Source organism: Balaenoptera musculus, chromosome 8 (assembly GCF_009873245.2).
Source record: "Balaenoptera musculus isolate JJ_BM4_2016_0621 chromosome 8, mBalMus1.pri.v3, whole genome shotgun sequence".
In the NCBI taxonomy this organism is placed as follows: domain Eukaryota; kingdom Metazoa; phylum Chordata; class Mammalia; order Artiodactyla; family Balaenopteridae; genus Balaenoptera; species Balaenoptera musculus.
The window spans coordinates 22,240,710-22,264,211 of NC_045792.1; the positions used below are offsets into that span (position 1 = coordinate 22,240,710).

A 23,502-nucleotide genomic window follows, 5' to 3' on the forward strand; every position below is an offset into this window, starting at 1 on the left:
TTGCCATCTCATGAACTTTATCCATTAGTCACCATGTGGTTACTTGTTAAACTTATTTAGAATAGGTATATTTCCTCTAGGCTTTTTGGCATACACATAAAGCATAAATGGATAATTCAGATTGAAACCACCAATTAAAAAGCCCTTCGGAAAAAGTGAAACCAAGACTGTCTGCAAACACACAAAGGATCAACCTGGACCTCTTCAACGTCCACCCCAATCTCCTTCTCAGACCTAAGTCCGCACCCACGATCAATCAGCCAGCTAGGAATGCCTAGGTTAGAGTTGGCCCCCACTTCCAGAGGAAACTTACAAAGTCCCTACTCTTATGTATATCTTTGGTCCTCAAACTTCAGAGAACATCAGAATCACCTAAAGGGCTTGTTAGAACACAATTGCTGGGCCCACCCCTAAAGTTTCTGATTCAGTACATCTGGAGCAGGACCTGAAAATCTGCATTTTTAACACATTCCTAGCCGATGCTATTGTTCCTGGCCCAAGATTCACACTCTGTGGATCACTGGTGTGTATTCTCACTTGGACTTTTCTGTCTGGCTTTGACTCCTGCCTTGTTCTGACCTTTAGTGCCTGAGTCACTCTCCTACTCCAGGCGGCTGGAACGGGCACTAGAGATGTCTGACCATACCACCGGGCCACCACCCCTCCCCTGCCCTTCTTTATTCCGGGCTCAAAGGTTGAGAGCCAACTTGTGTCCTTGACCCCAATTTCTCTCTCCCTCTTCAAGATCTCCTTTCATCATTTTCTCCCTCTTCCCTAAATCTTCAGTCCCTCCCTCTTCCTGTTCAAATATCCTCAAATATCTCCTATCCACAAATTCATTAAATAGATATAAAAACATAAGCAAACCTCTCCTTGTCCCTGTAATTGTCTCCAATGATCATCCAATCTCTTGCTTCCCTTCCTCATTCAAACTTCAAGAAGAAATAGTCTCCCTCCCTGTCTCCACCTCTGCCCTTGACGTTACCACCTGGCTTCCAGCTAATGCTTCCAAAATTGCTCTTGCTAAGACAACACCAACCACTGAACTGAAAGCAATGGATGCTTTGCTGTCCTTATCTTCCTGAACAATTCTGCTGTATCTCATTCTTTTTCCTTCTTTCTTGAAATCCCTTCCCTTGAATTCTGTGATGCCTCATTCCCCTGTTTTTTTCTGGTTCTTCTCCAACCATTTCTTCTTTATTAGGGTTCTCTCCTTCTCCTCAGACAACACTTCAAATGTGGATGTTCCCCAGCCTTCCATCTTTAACCATCTGGTCCAGAGCTTCCCAACCAGTGTGTCAGGAATCAGCATTGTAGGAGGTCCCAGGATATTGATCTCAGCCGTTGAGAGTAGCCTGGCCTATTTATCCCAATATGCCAGACGCATAAGTTTTCCGTGAGTGCCATTGTTATGACTCTACCTTTCAAACATTCCAAGAGAGTTCATTCTCTTTCCTGGTTTCCTTACTATCAACATTATGATGGCTCTGAAACTTATATACGCAGACCAATCCCATGGTGGAAACCTGAGAATCAGCCTTGAATCTTCCCTCTCCTTTCCCTCCTACATCTAAATAATTTCCAAATCTGTCCTCTCCTTGCCCTCCTATCAACCACGACTCAGACCCCACTATCTCTTGCCTGAATTATCCTAGAATCCTCCTGACAGTTCTCCCTGTGGCTTTGTGATTCTTAAATCGAAATCAACCCTCATACAGCTGCTAGAAAAGTCTGTCTAAAATGCAAATCTAACCACACTACTCCCATGCTTGGAAGCCTCCAATGGCTCACTGCACACAGGATGAAGTCCAGACTCCTTCGCCTACAAGAAACTTCATGACTGCGCCGTGATCATTTCCTTTCCCCAGGCTGTTTCTCCCTCCTTCTGTTCTTACCTCCAGGACTTTGCCCATGCTGCCCTCTATACCTGGAATGCTCTTACCCATTTACCATCATACACACCGCTTACCTCCGCTATCACCTTGCGTTCCCTAACTCCTTCCCCACCCTCAAGAGAAATTGACACATTCTGTGTTTTTCTGAGTATTCTATTCAGGCATACTTTTTGTTGTACTTGCACATTTGCATTATAATTATTTTTAAGTATTTCTCTCCTCCCACTAGATGGCATGTTCTTTTGTATTCCCAGCTCTGACACAATGCCTGACACATAAAAAATACTCAATAAATTATCGATGAATAAATGTAGCCTTAGACTTTTCCCAAAAAATAAGGCATCACACACAATTCTAAGAGCAACACTTAGATTCCTTTGGAACAAACATTAAGATCATTTAGCTTTAAATTTGAGGCTGATTTGAAAGAGATACTTAAACCTCTTTAATTAAAAGATGTATAGGCCAAATCCTGTCAAAATAAGACCCAAAGGATCAGTCAAATAACTGTTTTGCTGAAATCAGGTTGCATGTGGCTTTATTTGAATTGAATAATAAATTGTCTTGGAACCTAGTTTTTTTCTCTCCTTCATTTTGTACAGGAACTTTGTATTTAACTTGGTAATTTTCACAACATTTTCATATGCATATCTTATATAACTCTGCAGTCAGTTTCAGAGAGATTATTATACCCATTTTACAGATGAAGAAAACAGGGCTGAGAAATTGTGATTTTCCCAAGTCAGTGGCTAATACGTAAAAGATGGAATAGTGTTTCTTTCACTTAGCTTGGATCAGTTTCTGTCAAGGACCAGGAGATAGAACTAAATTACCTGTGTTGAAGCCACTTCAGATTCAAGTCTATCATTCTAATGAGAAAATAGCATCACAATATTAGCCCTGGACAGGTTAACCTACTTATAGTATCCACATTTGATTGTTATTATTCCATTTGCTTAAGTCCCAGGAGACTACAGCAAACGAGTGTATCAAGGCGTGAGAGTGAAGCACACAGTCAAAGATTTACTGGCAGAAAAACGATCCAAGCAGACAAGTAACTCAAGATTTAATGTAAGTCTCTGTTGAACACATTCTGAAGTCTTTGGGGGTTTAAGTCCTATTAAGATTAGTTATCTCCCCTCTCCCTTTATCTTCACACCAATCTCTCACGTCTTGAGTCTGATATTCTCCACAGCAAAGCCCCCCTTTAACTGGCACACACTATATAATTACTAGTATTAACATTATGGCACATCTGTCAATCTATAAGCAAGGATTCCAAGAGCTCTGTGAACTTATTGGCTGGCTACTTCAGCTACTGGATATGAAATGATGATGAGTCCTGACTTTTTCATTTCTGCCAGTCATGAACTACCAAAGGCTCAGTTGGTGGGAATAATGCTGACCTTCATCCACATGTTATTCTAAGTCTGATAGAGACAACTTCTAAACATCTTCTCTGTAACATGCAAAATCAGATTTTTAAAATCTTAGTAGGAGTTGTCTTAAGTCTAAAATCTTTATCTGACATCCTTGTCTTTATAAATAGCTCCGCTCTGTACCTAAAATGTTTAAGTAGTTACATCCAAATCTACAATAATGATTCTTGAATGGAAATAGCAGTTGGCTATCAAGTTATGTATATAATTACTCACCTGCATTGCTGGGGGCAGGACATGAGAGCAGATGACCAGGAATAAAGGAGGTGACCACATACAGCACTGAGCACAGGGGCTGGTACACAGTGGGAACTGCTTCTTCCAGTGAGTTCTGCCCAGGACGTCAGCACCATATTCAACACTGCTCCAAACTCAAACTTCTGGGACTTGTTTCAAATGAACCAACTCCAGATTCAATTTCCTTCCATCCAAGAACATCCTTTATTTGCACATTTTTTGGCTTTCCTTTCTTTTAAACCACCTCCTCTCTTCTAGTTCAACAAATGGAGCTTAGTTGATAAAGAGAAATCTGAATAATTGGCTCCTTGTCTGCTCCTAGTGCCGTGTTTCTCCTCATGCTTCTTCAGAATCATCTGGAATGTGAGTTAAAAATATCCATACAAATCTAGTCTCTTGCGAGAAAGAGAGAGAGGAAAAAAGAAAGAGACAGAGAATTCAATCTACTCTAAGTGAACTATAGCGGCATGGATGTAACATGGATTGCTTGGCCACTACTATGGCTAGAATTGTGAAACCTGCAAAAGTTCCAGGCATACTGTCAGTTGGGAAGACAAGAGACGCAATGAGGATAACTTCATAGTCAAGGAACAGATAGTCTATCTGCCCCATGTGAGGCTATAATTCCCTCCTCGGCAATGTCATCCATACACACATACAGTGATAGGGCACTGTGCCAGATGGAATTACATAACAAGACAAAGAGGCACCTATCCTAATGGTGGATGGAAATATATTTTTTATTTAAAAATTACCTAACATGATTTCTTACTTAAGCTCTGCGACTATCAAAGAGTGTGTTTTCTCTATTTTTTGATGCTTTTACTTTTTAAAAGATGTAACACTATAAACATAATTAATAATAAGTCATATTATTTGATTTAATTTTAAAATGCAAATTCCTGGTCCCTGTTCCATGTCTACTAACATAGAGTTATTGGTCTGGGGGCAGGGAATGGTCATTCTTAACAAGCTCCTTGGGTGATTTCTTTGCACATCATAATATGAGAACTTTACCACACAGCAAAGAGCAACTGTCAAAACCCCACACATAACCAAGGTTCTTATCTCTACCCAGATTAGAAGTTGCTGAGCTATTGCTACTGGCCCAGTGACACTGCAAATGTTATACAAAAGTGGGTACAGGAAACATGTGATACATGGTCTGTGCCATTAAACAACAAATAACCTGGTGGAAAGGAAAACACTTATACATTTAAAAAATACCAGATCATATAACCAAGCACTACACTGAATGCTGAAGACAAAAGACCAGGCAGCATAGCCATGTGTTATGAAGATTGGAATACTATTTACATAAGCACAGTTTAAAGTGTACTTCCTGTGTGTTATCTCATTCGATAGACACACTACTCCTATGAGATTGATGTTGACATTGTCCTCCATTTTACAGATGAAAAAGTTGAGAACAAAAGAAGGGAAGGGATTGTTTGCAAGTTGCAGTTAGCAAGTGGCAGGTCTTCTGACTGCCAATTCCATATCCCTTCTAAAGGGAAAGATCAATGTGGACTGGAGTAGAATCATTTCTGATTCATGCTGTCTTCATCTGTTTGGGCTGTCATCACAAAATACCACAGACAGGGTAGTTTATAAAGAGCATACATTTATTTCTCACAGTTCTGGGGGCTTGATGTCCACGTTCAGGTTGCCAACATGGTCAGGGTCTCGTGAAGGCCCTTTTCTGGGTTGCAGAATTCTCATTGTATCCTCACATGATGGGAGGGCATAGGGAGTTCTCTAGAGCCCTTTTATAAAGGCACTAATCCCATTCATGAGGGTTCCACCCTCATGACCCAGTTGCCTCCCAAAGGCCCCACCTCCTAATACAATCACATGGGGCCTTAGGATTTCAACGTCAATTTGGGTAGGACACAAACATTCAGACCACAGCACATGCAAACAAAGGAAATGAAAGCATAAGAAAATATCATCATATAGAAAGGACTGGAAAGGTGCAAACCAGCTCTAACTATGGTCGTTCTTCTCAGGTATCAGGTACACAGGCAATATGAACTCAACCGTAACTTCCTGTTCTCACATATTACTCAGTGTCTCACTGCTAGTATCTTACTCTCGTCCTCATTTCAAAGACCTTTTAAATTTGGGTAATTAAATGCATATAGTCCCACTACATGGCTATTTGGACTTTAGGTATCTCCATGAATTGATTTTACTGTCTACTTCTTTCATCTCAACCACTATTCTAGAAAATCCCAAGAAAGACATCATATTAGTTAATCACTAACTCTCAAGGACTTTTTCTGTTCCTGTGTCAAACACAACTCAATGAGCAGGAATCATGGAAAATCACATTACTGGCAGCACTTACAGGGCTCTAATGGCATGAGGAATGCAGACACTCCCTACTGCTTTTCATCCCAGTTCACTAGGTGACAATGAGTCTGATATCTTGGGTAAGTTTAGATAGGAAAGCCATCCTTAGACGTGTTCAAAATTTGCTACTGATAACATGAGTAATAACCAGTCAAAGGGTAACTTGAGGAGACTGGAGGCCCTACCACACTGTTTTACCATAGATATTGCCCTAAGCCAAAAAATGGACCCCCAGAGATCCTACATCAAATCCCTGAAACATGTGAATGTTGACTTAAATGGCAAAATATGTGATTAAGTTAAGGATCTTGGGTGGATCTTCCACTTACCCTGGAAGAGGTGATCCCTAAATGCAATCCCATGTTCTCTTTTTTTTTTTTTTTTTTAATGTGGAAGAATTGTGTTTTTTTTGGTTTTGTTTTTGTGGGGTTTTTTTAACATCCTTATTGGAGTATAATTGCTTTACAATGGTGTGTTAGTTTCTGCTTTATAACAGAGTGAATCAGCTATACATATACGTATATCCCCATATCTCCTCCCTCTTGCATCTCCCTCCCACCCTCCCTATCCCACCCCTCTAGGTGGTCACAAAGCACCAAGCTGATCTCCCTGTGCTATGCGGCTGCTTCCCACTAGCAATCTATTTTACATTTGGTAGTGTATATATGTGTTAGCATACAGTATTTGTTTTTCTCTTTCTGACTCACTTCACTCTGTATGACAGACTCTAGGTCCATCCACCTCACTACAAATAACTCAATTTTGTTTCTTTTTATGGCTGAGTAATATTCCATTGTATATATGTGCCACATTTATAAGAGGGAGTTTTGAGAGACACACAAAAGAGGAAGAGGCCACGTGACCAGGGAGGCAGCTATCACATATCAAGGAAGGCAGGCAGCCACCAAAGCTGGAAGAGGCAGAGTGGACTCTCCCCTCGAGGCCCCTGGAGAGAGAAAGAATAAATTTTGGTCTTTTTAAGCCACCCAGGTGGTGATAGTTTTTTCCAGCAGCCCTAGGAAACTAATACACAGATATTATGAAAACTACATCCCCCAGATAAGTACTCTCTAGGAAGTGTCTATCTGATGCCCAAATTGCTGCTCTTTTCTTTGTGACAGCACTTGAATAAGTTTACATGGGTTATGTTGACTCATCTTTACCACAATTTCTCTCATGAACATCTGTTTTCGATACCATGAAGTGTTTTTCACATTTTTGCAGTAGGAATCGAAAGGGGAAAAAAATCCCTTGCATCAAAAGAAACTTTCACCAAATACTGGACTTAAAACCACTGTGTGCATTTTAGCCATAATCCTGTGGTTTCACAACTATTATCATGGATATCATTTTAAATAATCGTTTCCTCTTTCTTTTTCAAATTTTTCTGGGTTATTCTTTACTATACTATCGACCAGATCACTAAAAATATGAGCCACTCACCAACATCTGGTACCAAAAGATATGTATTTAGACTTCTGATGTAAGTTTATGTTGCATTGTTTTCAATTACACTCTTTCAATGACATTCCATAAAAACCGATCATTGAAAATTTTAAATATTATCACAAAATTCGGTGAGCTCTCAGTTATCTATAGTAAAATTAAAAAGAAGAAGAGGCAGTAAGCCTAATAGCCACAATTTTTCATTTTGTTTTGAAATTCAATGAACAATTTGCAGGCTATTGAACTTTCTAATCAAATTTTTCCCAAGCTATCATAAAGATTCATTTAAAATCATTGAATATAAAACAGCTGCATGAGGGGAAAAATTCTAAACTTGCTAAGTAGGAAATGGAGCTAAGTGACCCAATTTTGGAGTTAAAATTGAGTAGTGGAATGGGGGAGTTCAGTGCAATATGGGGGGAATTAAGAATGGGCTTAGCAATCAGGGTCTGATATTTAATCTATTTTACTGGTTTATGGACACCCTAATAGCTATTCTGCTCTGCTCATTCATCAAAATGCTATAGTGAGGAACAATAAGGAAATAGATATGAAAGTGATTTTTAAGTTAATATCCTACATAAATATGAGGAAAAACAAGTGACGATTTCTGGTTGTTCTTAGAAGATCTGAACTGAGGGAAATGTTGAGGAGCTATATCCCAAGTGGGAAATATATTTGGATCATATAAGCCTTGAATTATACATAATATACATACACAGACCAAAATCTAACTATTTCCACTTGGCATGATTCTTTTTATACTAACCTTAAAGCCATACTGTCAGCTAGGTGTCTTGGTTAATCTTTCCTAATTATTTTGGAAGTAAAACATTGTAAGCACAGAAAGAAGCGTGACAATAGTACATACTGATGGAAAAAACTGGAAGAACAGAAGGTGAATGGAAGCCATCTAGTGCATTTATGGCATAAATTATATGAAAGTGTTTGATCTTCCTTGAGAGGTCGGTGAACTCTTAACTGTAGAACAGATGTGCATTGTCCAGCTCCATCTGTAACAACTGTCTGTCTTTCCATCAGGACTGCTGGTTAGAGATTTGTTTTGTTCTATATCCAGCTGCTGTTTTGTGGCACCAATCACATGCGCATTTCAGTTACCACCGAGTGTAAACATGATGCCCATATCTGTGATTTGCATTTGGAGTTCTTGTGAAGTATTAAAAAATGAAAATAAGCAATTGGAAACTGTATATTACAGCATCTCAAAGTTTCTTTGATTTCCCTGAAACTTCGGAAAACACATGTGAGACTTCTCTTCTGCACCAAAAGGGAAATTGCTGCCTCCTCAGTCTGTTTGAACCCCCTCCTTCTGGTTATCAGTGGTCTCTGGCAATTCCTTTCTCCTCAGTGTCCTTGTCAATAAAAGTAGAGTTTGATTCCTCTCATTTCAGTATTCAATTTTAATACTCAAACTTTAAAAAGTTTATCCCATCCCCTTATCTTCTTTATTATTCATATTTCAAATGTTCACATCTCACTGTTTATGATTTGAAGTAGATCTGAATCTCTGAGAACTAGCTCATATTCAAGCTGCAGCGTCCTTGAGCTGAAGTTTCAGATCACTCTGTCATCTGGGAATCTTCAGCGCTTAGGTTCACAGAATTTTCTCATCTAATGTACAGGCAGCATAGCATGAGGAAGAGTATGGGCTCTGGATCAAGATGACCTGAATGCACTACTCAGCTCTGCCATTTGTTAACTGTATGATAACTGTAAAGGTACTTTAATCTTGGTGTCAGAGGAAGATAATAATACATGCCTTGCAAGGTTAGATTTAATACGTCAAGAGCTTTGCACATGGTATGTGTTCAGTCAATGCTAGTGCTATGAAATACTGCAATGAAGGAACATTAGAATTCAAGTGATGTAAGAAATTCACTGAGCTGAAGAAATGTATAGTCCAGCTGTAGGAGAAAGAATTATACATGAAATAAGTGATTAAAAATTAAAAGATGGCTTTGGTTTCCAAGTGCCAAACACATAATAGTGACCATCAGTGAACAAGATGGAGGTTGAAAAGGGGGAGAGAAAGGCATGGACAGGGTAGATGGAAGAAGACTTCTTGGAGGAGGGTGAGCCTTGAGCTAAGTTTGGAAGGAAGACGATAACTCAGATGAGCAGTGAGGAGGGGTAGAGTCCAAACAGAACACGAGGAGGGGGTGACAGTCCAGAGGGAGAGGAGACACTCTGTCTGTGATGTGCAGTGGGTAGACCCTCTTGGTCTATAGGGTGGAGAAGTGAAGAGAAAGTCAGGAGGCCTGGCCTGGTACATGACCTTTCAAAAGTTAGTTCTAGTCTTGCCTGCTGAGGTCTCCCAGACACTCCCCTCCATGCCCAGAGCCTCTGGTGTATTTATCTGCTAAAATACTTATTACATTGCACGATAATTGCTTGTTTTATTAAATCTCTCCCCCAACTGGTTAATGTCTTGCTATTCCCACTTTTTCCTTTTGGAGCCTCCAGCCCAGGAGAAACAGCAGTGGGGTAGAACTGTTGAGAGCTTGTGTTTTGGAGTCTGACAGACTGAGGACCTGACTCTATTGTGTGAAGGTGATCGAAGTTCTCTGGACTTCTGTTTCATTCTATGTAAATGGAGAGAATGGTACCCACCACAAACGTGTCATGAAAATTAAATTAGATAAGGTATAAAAAGCCCCTGGTACGGCTGGTACATGGCACATTGTAAATGCTCAGCAAATGGCAGCTTTTATGGTTTTGCTAGTACCTGGAGTGTGGTAGCATTTGATAAATGTTACTTATCATGCAAGTGTGCTGTGCAAAGGCAGACACCCACAGTTAGTGGTGAGCTCCGAACAGCAGCCTTGGGAATTAGATACTTTGTCTTCACTACTACAAATTCTAATAGAGTATAAATAAATTGACCTGGCAAAAGGCCATTGGGTAACTTTCGTAGGTTCGAAAAATTGATTCACTATGAGCCAATGAAACAACAAAATAGTGGAAGTGACAGTTAGCAACCTTGTTTTTATTCTGACTCAGCAATACCACCCTCCTCCGTTCTGTGGGTTGAGATGGCTAGAGTTGAAGCTCCAACTTGGTGCATTTCATTAAGATAGATTCAACTAAAAAAAAAAGGATAGATTCAACTGCTCCCATCCTGCAGCTCTAAATCTCCAAATATGTAACCAGTCTTAGATAAAAAACCAAGTATTATACTTACCCATCGTGGATGACTGTTTTATGAAAACACCAACTTCACACAGCAGGAAGAAGGAAATAAAAGTCTTAACATTTTGATCAGGATTTGCTCTCAATTTACTGACCTAACAAGTTACTTTTTTAAGCCTACATTTCCTCAATTACAAAGGATCATATAATCCTATGAATGGTATGGGTGGGAGGGGACCAGTACTCACTGTGTTTTTGATGTGTCTCCCTTATCCCCACTGGGTACAGCTGCTTATCTTTCTGCTTTGCTAGATTTTCCCGACCCCAAAACATGTTCTACCCTACTCCTGACCTGAGGGGTCTACCCAAAGCTAAGCTGTGTCCCTTATTTATTCTGAAAAAGATAAATCATCTTTCCTCTAGTTTGACAAGAGTTTGCAAATGGAGTTTGCAAGAGAAATAGGCAACAGAAAAATCACATAAGCACAAGAACAATGATGTGCAGTGCAAATATTCTACACTAATATCTGGTCAAAGATTGGCATGGGTAGGACAGTTGCGGTGACTGCTGGGCCTGAGTTCCCTTCCATCACCTCAATTTTCTCTGGGGTAAATAAGAATTCTTAATGATAATAGCTATCATTTACTGCTAGGCTCTGAAATAGAAACTTGACAAATATTTTCATTTATCCATTTGAAAGTAAATTTCACTTATCAACAAGGAGCACAGTAGCCTTAAGAGGGTGACACTCATATCTATTTTTCAGATGACAAAACTAAGAATCATGTAGGAATCAATGGAGCTTAGATTTGGACCCAGATCTTTATTTTACCCAAAGTAGTATTGCCTTCTTCAGTTTACATTTCTGGCCCAAGGAAGGGCTATCTTAGGAATAACCACTTTGCTTCGGGTTCTCTGCTCAGTGCTGAGCTCACCCTTCACACTCCATACATTCTGTTGGCCCCATCACGCGTTCGCTCCCTCTCAACCATCTGTCCTCATCCCTGTCCGTCTCTGCAGCAATTCAGTAGACTGCTCAGATGATGCCACACCCAGCCCAAACCAGAGCCAGGACCTTCCTCTCCTCTGATACCCAGACATCTTAGAAGAAACTGGACACAGAAGTTCTCAATTTCCTTCTAGAACCTGTCTCTAGCTCTGTCCCAGAACCTGCTTCCAGAGTGTAGTTTCTCTCTGCCATTCCCCACCACTCCTGGCCCCCTGTTCTCCTGAGCTTTGCATGGCACCTAGTCCTCCCTGTAAAAGAGGAAACCATTTCCGGAGCCAGAGTCCAAGCACAGCACATCGACCTCGCAGAAACCTCTCTGCTGCTCTGCTTGCACTCTCTAGGGCCTGCCTCGGCCAACCCATTATACTCTGACCTCTTCTTCCTGCCTGAATCTTATAGCCCTGCTCTGCCTGTTGCTGAGGTGTGATTTCTTTTCTGAAAGTTGCCGAGTTGACCTGAGAGGCTGGTATCACATGGCTTGCTCCTGGGACAGGATGTACTATGTCACTTCTCCCACTCGAGGAGGAGGAGGCCATCTCAGCTCCCTTCTGAAGGCTGGAAAAGATCCCTGAGCCCAGGGAAATGCAGAGCTTACCAGCTCAGTTGACTCTGCTGGTCCACCTCTTAGGTACTCTCGCAACCTACGTAGTGTCCAGCACTCTCACAGTTGCACACACTAAAGAATCATATGCATACTCTGAATAAATATAATAACCACTAAGGAAAGGGGCGGGCAATTTCCTTCTGCTCTTACCTTCTTATGAACAAACGGAAAAAGATGGAGAGAGAAGGACCACCAATAGTCTCATTTCCTGGGCAGTTTTTAGAATTCCATGCTAAAGACAGATGGAAGCCTTTACTAACATCAAAATCTAATTTTAATCAAGATATAACCCCCAAAGCCTCCTCAAACTTGGACAATTTATATACTGTGCTACTTCTCTTTGATATTCTAATGGTGGTGCTAAATAACAATGAAAAGCCTCAAAGAAAGAAAGAGGCAGAACGTAAATAAGCCCACACACTGATTATCCATGCTTTACATTTAGGCAGTTGGCCATATATAAATTCAAAGAAGAAATCACAGCCGTTGCAGCCCTCACTGTACTTGCCAAGTGTAAAAGCAGAGCACATGTATATTCTGTTGACTCCATCGTCAGAGGTGTCCGCAAGCTCTGAAGACACAGGAGTGCAAATTATCTGTACTACTGCTATTACAAGAAATCCTCATGCTTTTCTATTATTTCTAAAAATTTACCATAAAAGTTATTTTTCATCTCTTCCACTTTCATAAAAGAACCCTTCCTACCGTGTGTTCTGGCTTTAGTAAGAATTTCGCGCTTGCCTGGGCACAGCAAGTGGTCATCAGATGGCCCAATGTGTATCTTTCTGCTTTACTAATGTTTTATTTTTCTTATATATATTTCTTTATATTTTAGAAGTATGTATGCTCTTTGTGTTTATCAAATTCTTAGGAAAACTATAATTTTTCCTTAATGAGTACATCTCGCTTGCCCTTGCTACTTTTTTCTGAATTGCCAGCAGGAGGATCCATTCATTTGTAATGTTTGCCCAGTTATTGATACATGGGATCAGTGTCTACCCTAGGAGTGTCCCCCCCAAACCTTTCACTCACTCTCATAACGCAGTGCTTTGCATACTGCTTGTTAACGTTTCCAACTAACCCCTTCCTGAGCCCAGAAAGAATTCAAAAAGAAAAAAAACGCATTTTCTGAGCAGGCAATGCTTTGTAAACTCCAAATGCCAATGTTTTAATGCATAAGTACATATTATATCCCTGGCATTCATTTGAATGAATGTTTTATCTAAAGCTTTCAAAATGGCCCATTGTCTGACTTTAATTAGCCCACGGTCCTGCCTGTTTAGAGAACTGAGCCGCATTTCCAGGGCTGTCCATGGTCCCCACCCAGCCACCTGCTCCGTCACAATTGCAGAAATTTAAAAATAATAATAATAATAAAGGCAAACCTTCTGCAAGCACCTTATTTTTTCAGCTGTCTTATTGATTCTGGAGGGTTTTTTTTTTAATATCATGAAATTTAAAACATTTCCTGGTGGTGAATCCTTTCACACAGCTTGCAAAAATAATCAGATTTTGCAGTGAAACAGCCATGGCGAGTCCATCTGGCAGAGCTGAAGTTCTGCAGATTCTGCTCTGGCCAAAGTGTACAGGACCATTTATTAATGTGCATCCCAGCGGCTCCTGTTGTTCTAACTTAGCTACATAAATACAAATAGCATTCCAAAGGCACACCGAGACCCAGGGGTTAAAAAAAAAAAAAGCGTTTCATTTTGTAACTCAAGCCACAGAAATCACTTTCCCACAAGAGGCAGCCTGGACATAATTTTGCGCTAAGCAGGAGAGTTTTAATGGTAAAATTTCAAGAAACTGTCAGAAATCTGGAATTCTGTAAACAGTGTTACTTTCCAAAGGGCATAAAATAATTCATATACCAGAAATGCAAGACACTTGGAATCACAGTTTTTGTTTTTAATTTGAGATTTACAATAAAGATGTAAGACAAATTCTATTTTTAAATTTTTATTAACTGGTTGTTTCGATTACAAAAGTAACACAGGGTAAAATTTCAAACATAATAAAACAATATAAAATAAAAAATAGAAGTCTACTGACCTTCCCTGCCTACCAATCCCCTCGTTCTACTTCCCAGGGTCACCATACTGAGTTTTATGTGCAATCTTCCAGAATTTCTCTATGACATTATATTAGAAAGAAATTAAGCTTTTGCACCAAGTTAATGAACATCAAAATCTTAGATATTTACATGTACTATTACAAAAATGCATAAAATAATGTTCTCATGGTGAATTCCTGTCCCCCAAGAGAGAATTTAAACAGGCCTTTTTCAGTCTTCATTTTACTTCTATACATTTGAAGGCACTAAGCAAAGCACTTCATCCTTTCATGTCTCCATCTTATGTCAATTACATAGTCCCTACTGTCACCTGAAGTGGTGATATTGCAAACAAGGTGCACAAATACAACTCTTTCTTTGTGAGATAAATCCCCTATAATCTAGGCTTTATAGATGCAAAGTAAATGTTTTTAAGGATATATGTTTCAATATTCCTTCCTCACAAACTCTTACAGGCTTTAGGACTGGACCTACACAATGCCCTATTAAATCACTTAAGGATGTAGAGTTTTTTCCTCTGTAAACAGGGCAGTATGAGGGAGACATGCCAGGCCCCTCTTTACACACAGTTATCAGTGGGGAGGATGGGAATAAAGAAGAAAAGAAAGAGCCCTGGGAATTGGTACAACTGGGACAGGTGGCCAGCAGCCCTTAGCACCCACAGGAAGAGTATCAGCTCTCGCCAGGCTCTAACACAAAGCCAAATAGAGGTGGATATAAATGTCCCCTGCTGGCCTCCCGAAACCCCGCCCTACTGAGAGCCCCTCAGATCTGTATCACTGGATCTGTTCAGCTGCAATAGCCCATACGCTCACCCCACCAACCATTTCTGACCCATCATTTTCAGCCCCAGATTAAATTTCCTAGAATGCCACTTTCAGCACGTCTACACTGCTAAGAACCATCTAAAGGACCACTGCCTGCTACTGGACAAAGTCCAAGGTCCTCAGCCTGGCTCAAAAAAGCTTTTTATAACCTGGCTCCTGCTCCCTCCTCCAGCTTCTCCCCAGTTTCCCTGTCTGCACACTTCCTGCACACATTTCCATGTCTCTGACATGCTGTCCACACATTTGAGCCTTTGCTTTGCTCCCCAACGACAAAGCCCCTTATCCTATCTGCTTACTGATTTCTTTTCATCCTTCAAAAGGGGATTCATATATCACCTACAGTATGATACGTTCAGTCATCCCTCAAGATAGCAACTCGCCTCCACCCCTACCCTCATCCTAACCCCAACCTCCTCCCCCTACCTGCACTAAATCATGGTTAGAGTAGATCTAGTAGAATCCAGTCTATGCCACTCACTAGCTTCGTGACCTTGAAAAGTCCTTATACCGTCTATTAATTTCCAAGCTGTAATCTAGAGATAATAACTTACTACAATTTATTTCATTGGTTAATGACAAGGCTTTAATGAGATAATGCATGTGAATCTTTAGCATACTGCAGAGTATATAAAGCACACAAATGTTAGTTCTTACTAAAAATGATGAAACACACATGTAAAGTGCTTAATACAGAGTCTGGCGTGAAGTAGGTATTCATAAAATGCTAGTCCTCTCAACCCTTATTTTTATTACCTCACCAATTACATATATATTTCTGCAACTCTCTTCTTTCTGAAACTGTGAGCTCCCTTAGAATCCATGCCTTATTCCTCTTTGTATTTCTGGAAATTACCACAATCCTGATACATAGTAGGCACACAATATATTTTTTTAAGATTTTTTGACGTGGACCATTTTTAATTTGAATTGAATTTGTTACAATATTGCTTCTGTTCTATGTTTTGGTTTTTTGGCCCCGAGGCATGTGGGATCTTAGCTCCCCGACCAGGGATCGAACCTGCACCCCCTGCATTGGAAGGCGAAGTCTTAACCATTGGACCGCCAGGGAAGTCCCCACAACATATTTTTATTTAATCAATTAAGTGAAACTTCTGCTCTGGGCAAACCAACTTGCTTGTTATTCCTTGAAGAAGAGCCATGTTTTTCCATGTCTGTGCTTGGTTCACAAAATTCCTTGCACCTGGGAGTTTCCTTTCTCCTCTGCATCCTCTCATCTTTCAGTGCCAAATTCAAATCCTTAGCACATTGATTTGCCCCTTTTCTCACTTCCAGAGTATATAGAGCATGGACCATGCACCTGGAAACTAGGTACATACTGTTCTGTACCATGAGCTACTTTTTCCTGGGTATGTCTCTATCAGTTACTTATTGCTGCATAGGAGCCCACTGAACCTTAGTCATTTATAATAATGATTTATTATTTCTCACAATACTGCGGGTTGGCTGTGTACTTCTGTGCACTCATGCAGTCGCATTCAACTGGAGGTCCAGCCTTGTCGGAAAGTCCAGGATGGCTCCTTCCATGTCTGGCAGTTGGTGCTAGCTGTCAGCAGGGTGCCTGGATTCACTTCCACACACTCACTCATCCTCCAGGAAGCTAGACTGACTTTTTTTTTTTTTAATACATTGGGGTTTAAAAAAAATTTTTTTTTAATTTATTTTTTAGCTGTGTTGGGTCTTCGTTGCTGCTCTCAGGCTTTCTCTGGTTGCAGCGAGCGGGGGTTACTCTTCCTTACAGTGTACGGGCTTATTGCGGTGGCTTCTCTTGTTGTGGAGCACAGGCTCTAGGCACACGGGCTTCAGTAGTTGCAGCACACAGGCTCAGTAGTTGCGGCACACGGACCCTAGAGCACACGGGCTTCAGTAGTTGTGGCACATGGGCTTAGTTGCTCTGGGGCATGTGGGATCTTCCCTGACCAGGGATCGAACCCGGGTCCCCTGCATTGGCAGGTGGATTCTTAACCACTGTGCCACAAGGGAAGTCCTAGAATGACTTTTTAAGAGGAAATTGTAAGGCAGCATTTCAAGCAAGCAAAGGTGAAAGCAGCAAATCCTCTTGAAGTCTAGATTCTGAAACTCACACAACATCACTTTTGCCACATTCTATTAGTCAAAGCAAGTCACAAAACCATCCCAGATTCAAGGGGTAGAGAGATAGACTAACTTATCGATGGGAAGAGCTGTAAAGTAATTCTGGCCATATTTAATCCACCACAGATGGCTTGTGTCCCTAAGTAGATACTAATCTAAGCCCTTGCTGCATTTTTTCTAGCACCTGAAACATTCAGCATTGTGCCTAGCTTATCAGAGGTGCCCAGTAAATATCTTTGGTTTGATGGAAGAGCTAGTGCACAGAACCTACTGGTTATGTCATTAAGAGGTTAAAGGAGAATAAATTTGAGAGTCAGACAGTTTGGGTTTAAATCCTAGTTCTGTAATTTACTAAATAGATAATTTGGGACACATTACTTAACTTCTCTGATGCTTGGTTTCCTGTTTTGTAAACTTGAGATGATAATATCTACTTTATAATAAGATAACATCATATAAAGCATCTGGCACATGGTAGATGCTTAAAACTGTAGCTCCTATTCATTATGGAGTGTTTTTCTTATTTATGATTAAATTACTATGTATCAGTAACTCAGATAACTGGTCCATAAATCAAAACCTCTTTCAAACTTTGCAAAACTAGTAAGATTTATTAGAACAAGTATGGTATAGTTTAGTCACTGTATAAGATTTCACACCAATCAGAATGCCCCAGTTCTACTACATGCTTGTCACAGTAACTAAGGCATCTAATTCTCCATGCGCATTTTCTTCTGGAGGAAGAAGGTATTCCATCCTAACACAGGTGTCCATTTAAAAGCTCACAGCATTATATCTGGCATTAACTTTACATTCATTTCAAAGTTGGAGGAAAATCATATGACTTATGGTGGGTCTCAAAACAGATATTAAAAGATGGTTTTAAAATGTTCAGTATTTCATCAGTTCCACCTCTCTCCCAACCATAGATATGATGACAATGAAAAATTAAATATACTGTGAATTCCTTGAAAAAGGATCACAGCTATTCACAAGTAGCTATGATTTTTATTTAAGCATTAATAGCAATATATTTAAGTTTAAAGAGACACTTTCAAACTATGTAATCAGAATTTTTTAAATATACAGCAGTGTGGAAAAGTTTATGCTACTTGAAGCTCTCTTCCTTAGTACATTTCAAAATAGTCTTTCAACTAGGTTGGCATCTAAAAATATTATAGGGTCATAAAAATGACAATAAATGTACTGAACTCCTAATCTTATCACTTTACTACCGTGGTAACCTGTTGGTTCAAATTAACTCATTTTCATGGAGGGGCTTTTGGGGCAGCTGTGAGGCTGCTGTGTTAGCTACAGGAAGTTGCAGACTGGCAAATTTCATTCAAATGTAAACCTCTAAATTTGGCTACCTGGCATTGCAGGATCCTGTTGTTTGCAGTATGCAAAATAAAAATTATATACCATCTCGCTTGGTCAAAATTTATGGGCTTTTCGATATTAATTTCAATATTACTTCTGGAGAATTAGTATGGTGAGATGCAACTGCGTGAATATAATATCTTTTTTTTAATAAATTTATTTATTTATTTTTGGCTGCGTTGGGTCTTCGTTGCTGTGCATGGGCTTCCTCTATTTGTGGCGAGCCGGGGCTACTCTTTGTTGCGGTGCGCAGGCTTCTCATTGCGGTGGCTTCTCTTTGTTGTGGACCATGGGCTCCAGGCGCGCAGGCGTCAGTAGTTGTGGCGCATGAGCTCAGTCGCTCCGCGGAATGTGGGATCCTCCCAGACCAGGGCTCGAACCCTTGTCCCCTGCATTGGCAGGCGGACTCCCAACCACTGCACCACCAGGGAAGTCCCAAATATAATATCTTGAACAAGGTGAAAAGGAATGTGTTTTCCCTTCACATGAGCAATGATAACTAGTGCACATGCCGAAGGCTCATGTTTTAAGCTGTTCTTTCTCAACCTATAAATCTGGGACGCCAGCTCTAAAATCTATCCAGTGAAATCCTTCCCAGTCCCAACATAAGCCCTTTAGATCTCGTCTATGTTCTGTGAGACAAACTGAAGTTGTGTGTTATCATTGCTTTTTATATTACTTATCCATCTAAATATTTCCCAGACCACCATAGAGAGCACAGCACTAATTACAGCTATAAATAATTAAATGGAAATGTTTTATATCATGGTGGTGGGTCATAAGAGTTTGTTAAAGTGGTCAAAATTCATCAAATTGTATGCTTAAAATTTGTGAATTTTATTATATGTAAATTATACCTTAATAAAGCTGACCTCCCCCCAAAAAATAGAATAGGACTAAAGAGTGTGTGTGTATATATATATATATATATATACACACACACACATACATATGCAGGGTAGTTTTTTTTTTAATTTACTTATTTTTGGCTGTGTTGGTTCTTTGCTGCTGTGCGTGAGCTTTCTCTAGTTGCGGTGAGCGGGGGCTACTCTTCGTTGCGGTGCGTGGGCTTCTCATTGCAGTGGCTTCTCTTGTTGCAGAGCACAGGCTCTAGGCGCGTGGGCTTCAGTAGTTGTGCCTTGCGGGCTCTAGAGCACAGGCTCAGTAGTCGTGGCGCACGGGCTTAGTTGTTCCGCCGCATGTGGGATCTTCCCGGACCAGGGACCGAACCCGTATCCCCTGCATTGGCAGGCAGATTCTTAACCACTGCGCCACCAGGGAAACCCCCCAGAGTAGTATTTACACACAGGGAAATACAAATCCCACTAGATCTTTGTGAGCTTTTATATAATTATATGATCTCTCTGAATGTCCCTAAGTCTCCTTTATACTAATTTTTTAAACTATGATGTTTTCCGACTTTTATTTTCAAGTTATGAAAGCTCTTGGAAGGCAGTATGCTGTGGTAGTTAAGAAAAAGTCTCTGGAATCAGAAAGGTCCTTGTCTGATCCCACCCACCACCACTAACAACAACCCTACCTGCAGGGGAACCTGAGTTATTCTCTCTGTTTCAATTTCCTCATCAAGATGAAAATAGCATTACTTATCTTCTGGGGTGGTTGTGATAATTAAATGAGTTAGTAGATATAACACATCTGGCTGTGTGCCTAATGGTGTGCTGATGAAATTACTACAAGTGCATGCTTATGAATTTTATTTATAATCTAAATCTCTGCTGGAAAATGTTGGCAGTCATAGAAAAATAGAAAGTTAAAAATAAAAGCTACTGTGGGTACAACAGGACAGTATCTACTTCTAGTTTTAATACTTAGGGATTTGACTCTGTTTCAGACAGTCAACTGTCTGGAGGTGGGGAGATGGTACCCAAAACAAAATAGAATCCTGCATAAAACAAATTCTGTTAATTTGTTGGGCTGGCTGGAAGTAAGGGAAATCATCAAAGCTAGGGGGTTTGGGGCAGGGGGGGTTGGGTTGAAGGTTAGCATGGAAGGTGGGGAAAATGTTTGAGCAGAAGTAAGGACACAGAATGATGAGAAGATGATCACACCAAAAAGGCAGATTCTCCTAAGGAAGGGTGTTCAAATTAGCTTGATACATGAAGACTGGTTCTTGAGCTATTTTTGCCAAGATTGGGGAGATGAACCTGGGACAGGGAACCTGGAAGGGAGCTGCCTCCCAAGAAATATAAACATAACTCTTCTGGAGAAACACAACCTCAAGTTAGGAACCCAGATTTTCACAGATTAAGGTCAACCAGATATGAGTTTCAATCAAAGATCACCAAATGCACAAGGAAACAAGTCACTAAGAATGACAGTCAGCATAAACAATAAAGTTAAATTCCCAGGGCTTTCAGATATTAGAACTACCAAATACAAAATAAACAATAACATAATACATAATGAACACTCAACAGAAGACCAAGCAAAATATTTAAAAAATCAATGGAACTTCTATAAATGAAAAAATATCTAATCATTGATACTAAAAAAATTCAATGTTTGTGTTAAACAGTAAATTAGCTACAGTTGAAGAAGGAATTAGTGAACTGGATGTAGAGTTGAAGAAATCTATACCCATCTATCCCAAAATATAGAACATAGAATCATGGATATAAAGGAAGTAACAAAAAGTTAAGAATATATAGGGGATAAAAGTAAAAGATTTAACATACATCGAAGACCCAGAAGGAGAGAATACAGATAATACAGGCAAGGCAATATTTAAGGAGAGGATGGTTGAAACTTTCCTGAAAGACATGTATCCCCAGCCACATGAAGCATACCCTATACAAGCAGAATACATTTTCAAAATCTACCTCAAGGTAAAATGAGATGGACTTGAAAAACCATAAAGACAAAGGGAGTATATTTAAAAAGTAGTCAGAAAAGAAAGAAAGATTGTTACAAAGAATAAGTTTAAGGTTAATAGCAAACTTCTCAACAGCAATCATGGAAGCCACAAGACAGTGGAGAGCTATCTTTAAAGTGCTGACAAAAGAATAACTGTAAAGTTACAATCATGAACTCAAAAATAGTATCTTTTAAGTACAAGGGCAAAAGAAATTATATTTTCAGATAAATAAAAAACTGCAACAGTTTACCACCAACACCACCTACAGGGAAGGAATTTTCTAAAGGGTTATTTCAGAAGAAGGAAAATGAAATCTAGCAAAAAAGTTTGGAGGACAGATAAGCAAAGAAAATGATGAACATGTAAGTAAATCTAATACAGATTTACTTGATAAAATGATGATGAAAATAATTATGAAGTCTAATTTGTGGAGGTTTAATAAAAAGAAACAAGCTAAAATACAAGAAAATACATACTCATGTAAATTAGGAGAGGAGCAATAAGAGTTAATGTCCTAAGGATCTTGTCTGTCAGTGGGAGGTTTAAGATACTGTTTGTAGGGACTTCCCTGGTGGCGCAGTGGTTAAGAATCCACCTGCCAATGAGTGGGACACGGGTATCTGGGAAGACACCACATACCGCGAGCAACTAAGCCCGTGCGCCACAACTACTGAGCCTGCACTCCAGAGCCCGCAAGCCACAACTACTGAGCCTGCACTCCAGAGCCCGCGAGCCACAACTACTGAGGCCGCGTGCTGCAACTACTGAAGCCTGCGTGCCTAGAGCCCATGCTCCGCAACAAAAGAAGCCACCGCAATGAGAAGCTTGTGCACTGCAATGAAGAGTAGCCCCTGCTCTCCGCAACTAGAGGAAGCCTGCGCACAGCAAGGAAGACCCAATGCAGCCAAAAATAAATAAAATAAAATAAATAAATTTTTTAAAAAAGATACTGTTTGTTGGCTTTGTTCAATACACAGGTAAAATTTTATGACTAATCGTAAAGAATGGAAATAGAGTGTTTACTTTCCACAGCAGGTAAAGGGCAAAAGTATGTAGGAGAAACAAACACAAGAGGCTTCTTTTCATCAAATAATAAATAAAATCAACTAGGCTAGTAATTATGAAAGCTTTGTAGAGTCTTCAGGTATTAAAATTGGGTTGGGGTGGGGGGTACAGTGCTGGCAATTTCACAGTAATAATTAAAACTGGGCAGAAGAAGAAGAAGGGATATAAGAAGACTGTTGGTGGCATTGGTGGTGGTAGAAGCTGCAGGGGCTGTGCTGGCACAGACTGAGTTCTGTTCATGCCTCAGGCAGAGGCCAGGGCAGAGCCACAGCAGCTGATGAACCAGTGCATGGCTGACAGGTGCCGATACTTCTGTCCATCAGGTTGGGCATGTGCACTGCGTCTCACAGAAGCCTTCCTCCTGGCCCCGGCCTTGGCCAGAGCAGTTTAAGGGAGCAGGCAGGGAGGAAAAGAGGCAGGAGAGCAAAAGGACATCTCCCCAGGCAGCACCCAGGACGGCTACACCCTGCCACACCCTGCTTACCCAGTGAAGGAGGCTGAGGCAGAAGCCAGAGGGAATGGGCCCTGGCACAGGCCTCAGAGGAAAGACACAGATGGACAGAGCTGGAAATCAGAGGGAAACACTGGATAACATGGGCCCTGGCAACATGGGAAAATGTGCCCAAACACAAGTGCTTCTATAGTTAATCACTAACTCCTTTCCTTCCCATATAAGAATCACAGTACCCTTGGGGCTTCCCTGGTGGCGCAGTGGTTAAGAATCTGCCTGCCAATGCAGGGGACACGGGTTCAAGCCCTGGTCTGGGAAGATCCCACATGCCGCGGAGCAACTAGGCCCGTGAGCCACAACTACTGAGCCTGCGCGTCTGGAGCCTGTGCTCCGCAACAAGAGAGGCCGCCATAGTGAGAGGCCTACGCACCGCGATGAAGAGTGGCCCCCGCTCGCCGCAACTAGAGAAAGCCTTCGCACAGAAACGAAGACCCAACACAGCCATAAATAAATATAAATAAATAAATAAACTTATGAAAAAAAAAAAAAAGAATCACAGTACCCTGACCTACACCCACCTCT

The 23,502-nt window shown here is 40.5% G+C and overlaps 1 protein-coding gene across 1 annotated transcript in view; it reads left to right on the forward strand.

Moving 5' to 3' along the window:
• Positions 1-23,502, forward strand: part of C8H11orf53 (chromosome 8 C11orf53 homolog) — a 35,722-nt gene that overhangs the window by 4,865 nt on the left and 7,355 nt on the right. Inside the window, exon 2 of the mRNA XM_036859243.1 lies at positions 2,857-2,966. Within this exon, the coding sequence (XP_036715138.1) occupies positions 2,857-2,966 (110 nt within the window). The remainder of the gene's footprint in view (positions 1-2,856; positions 2,967-23,502) is intronic.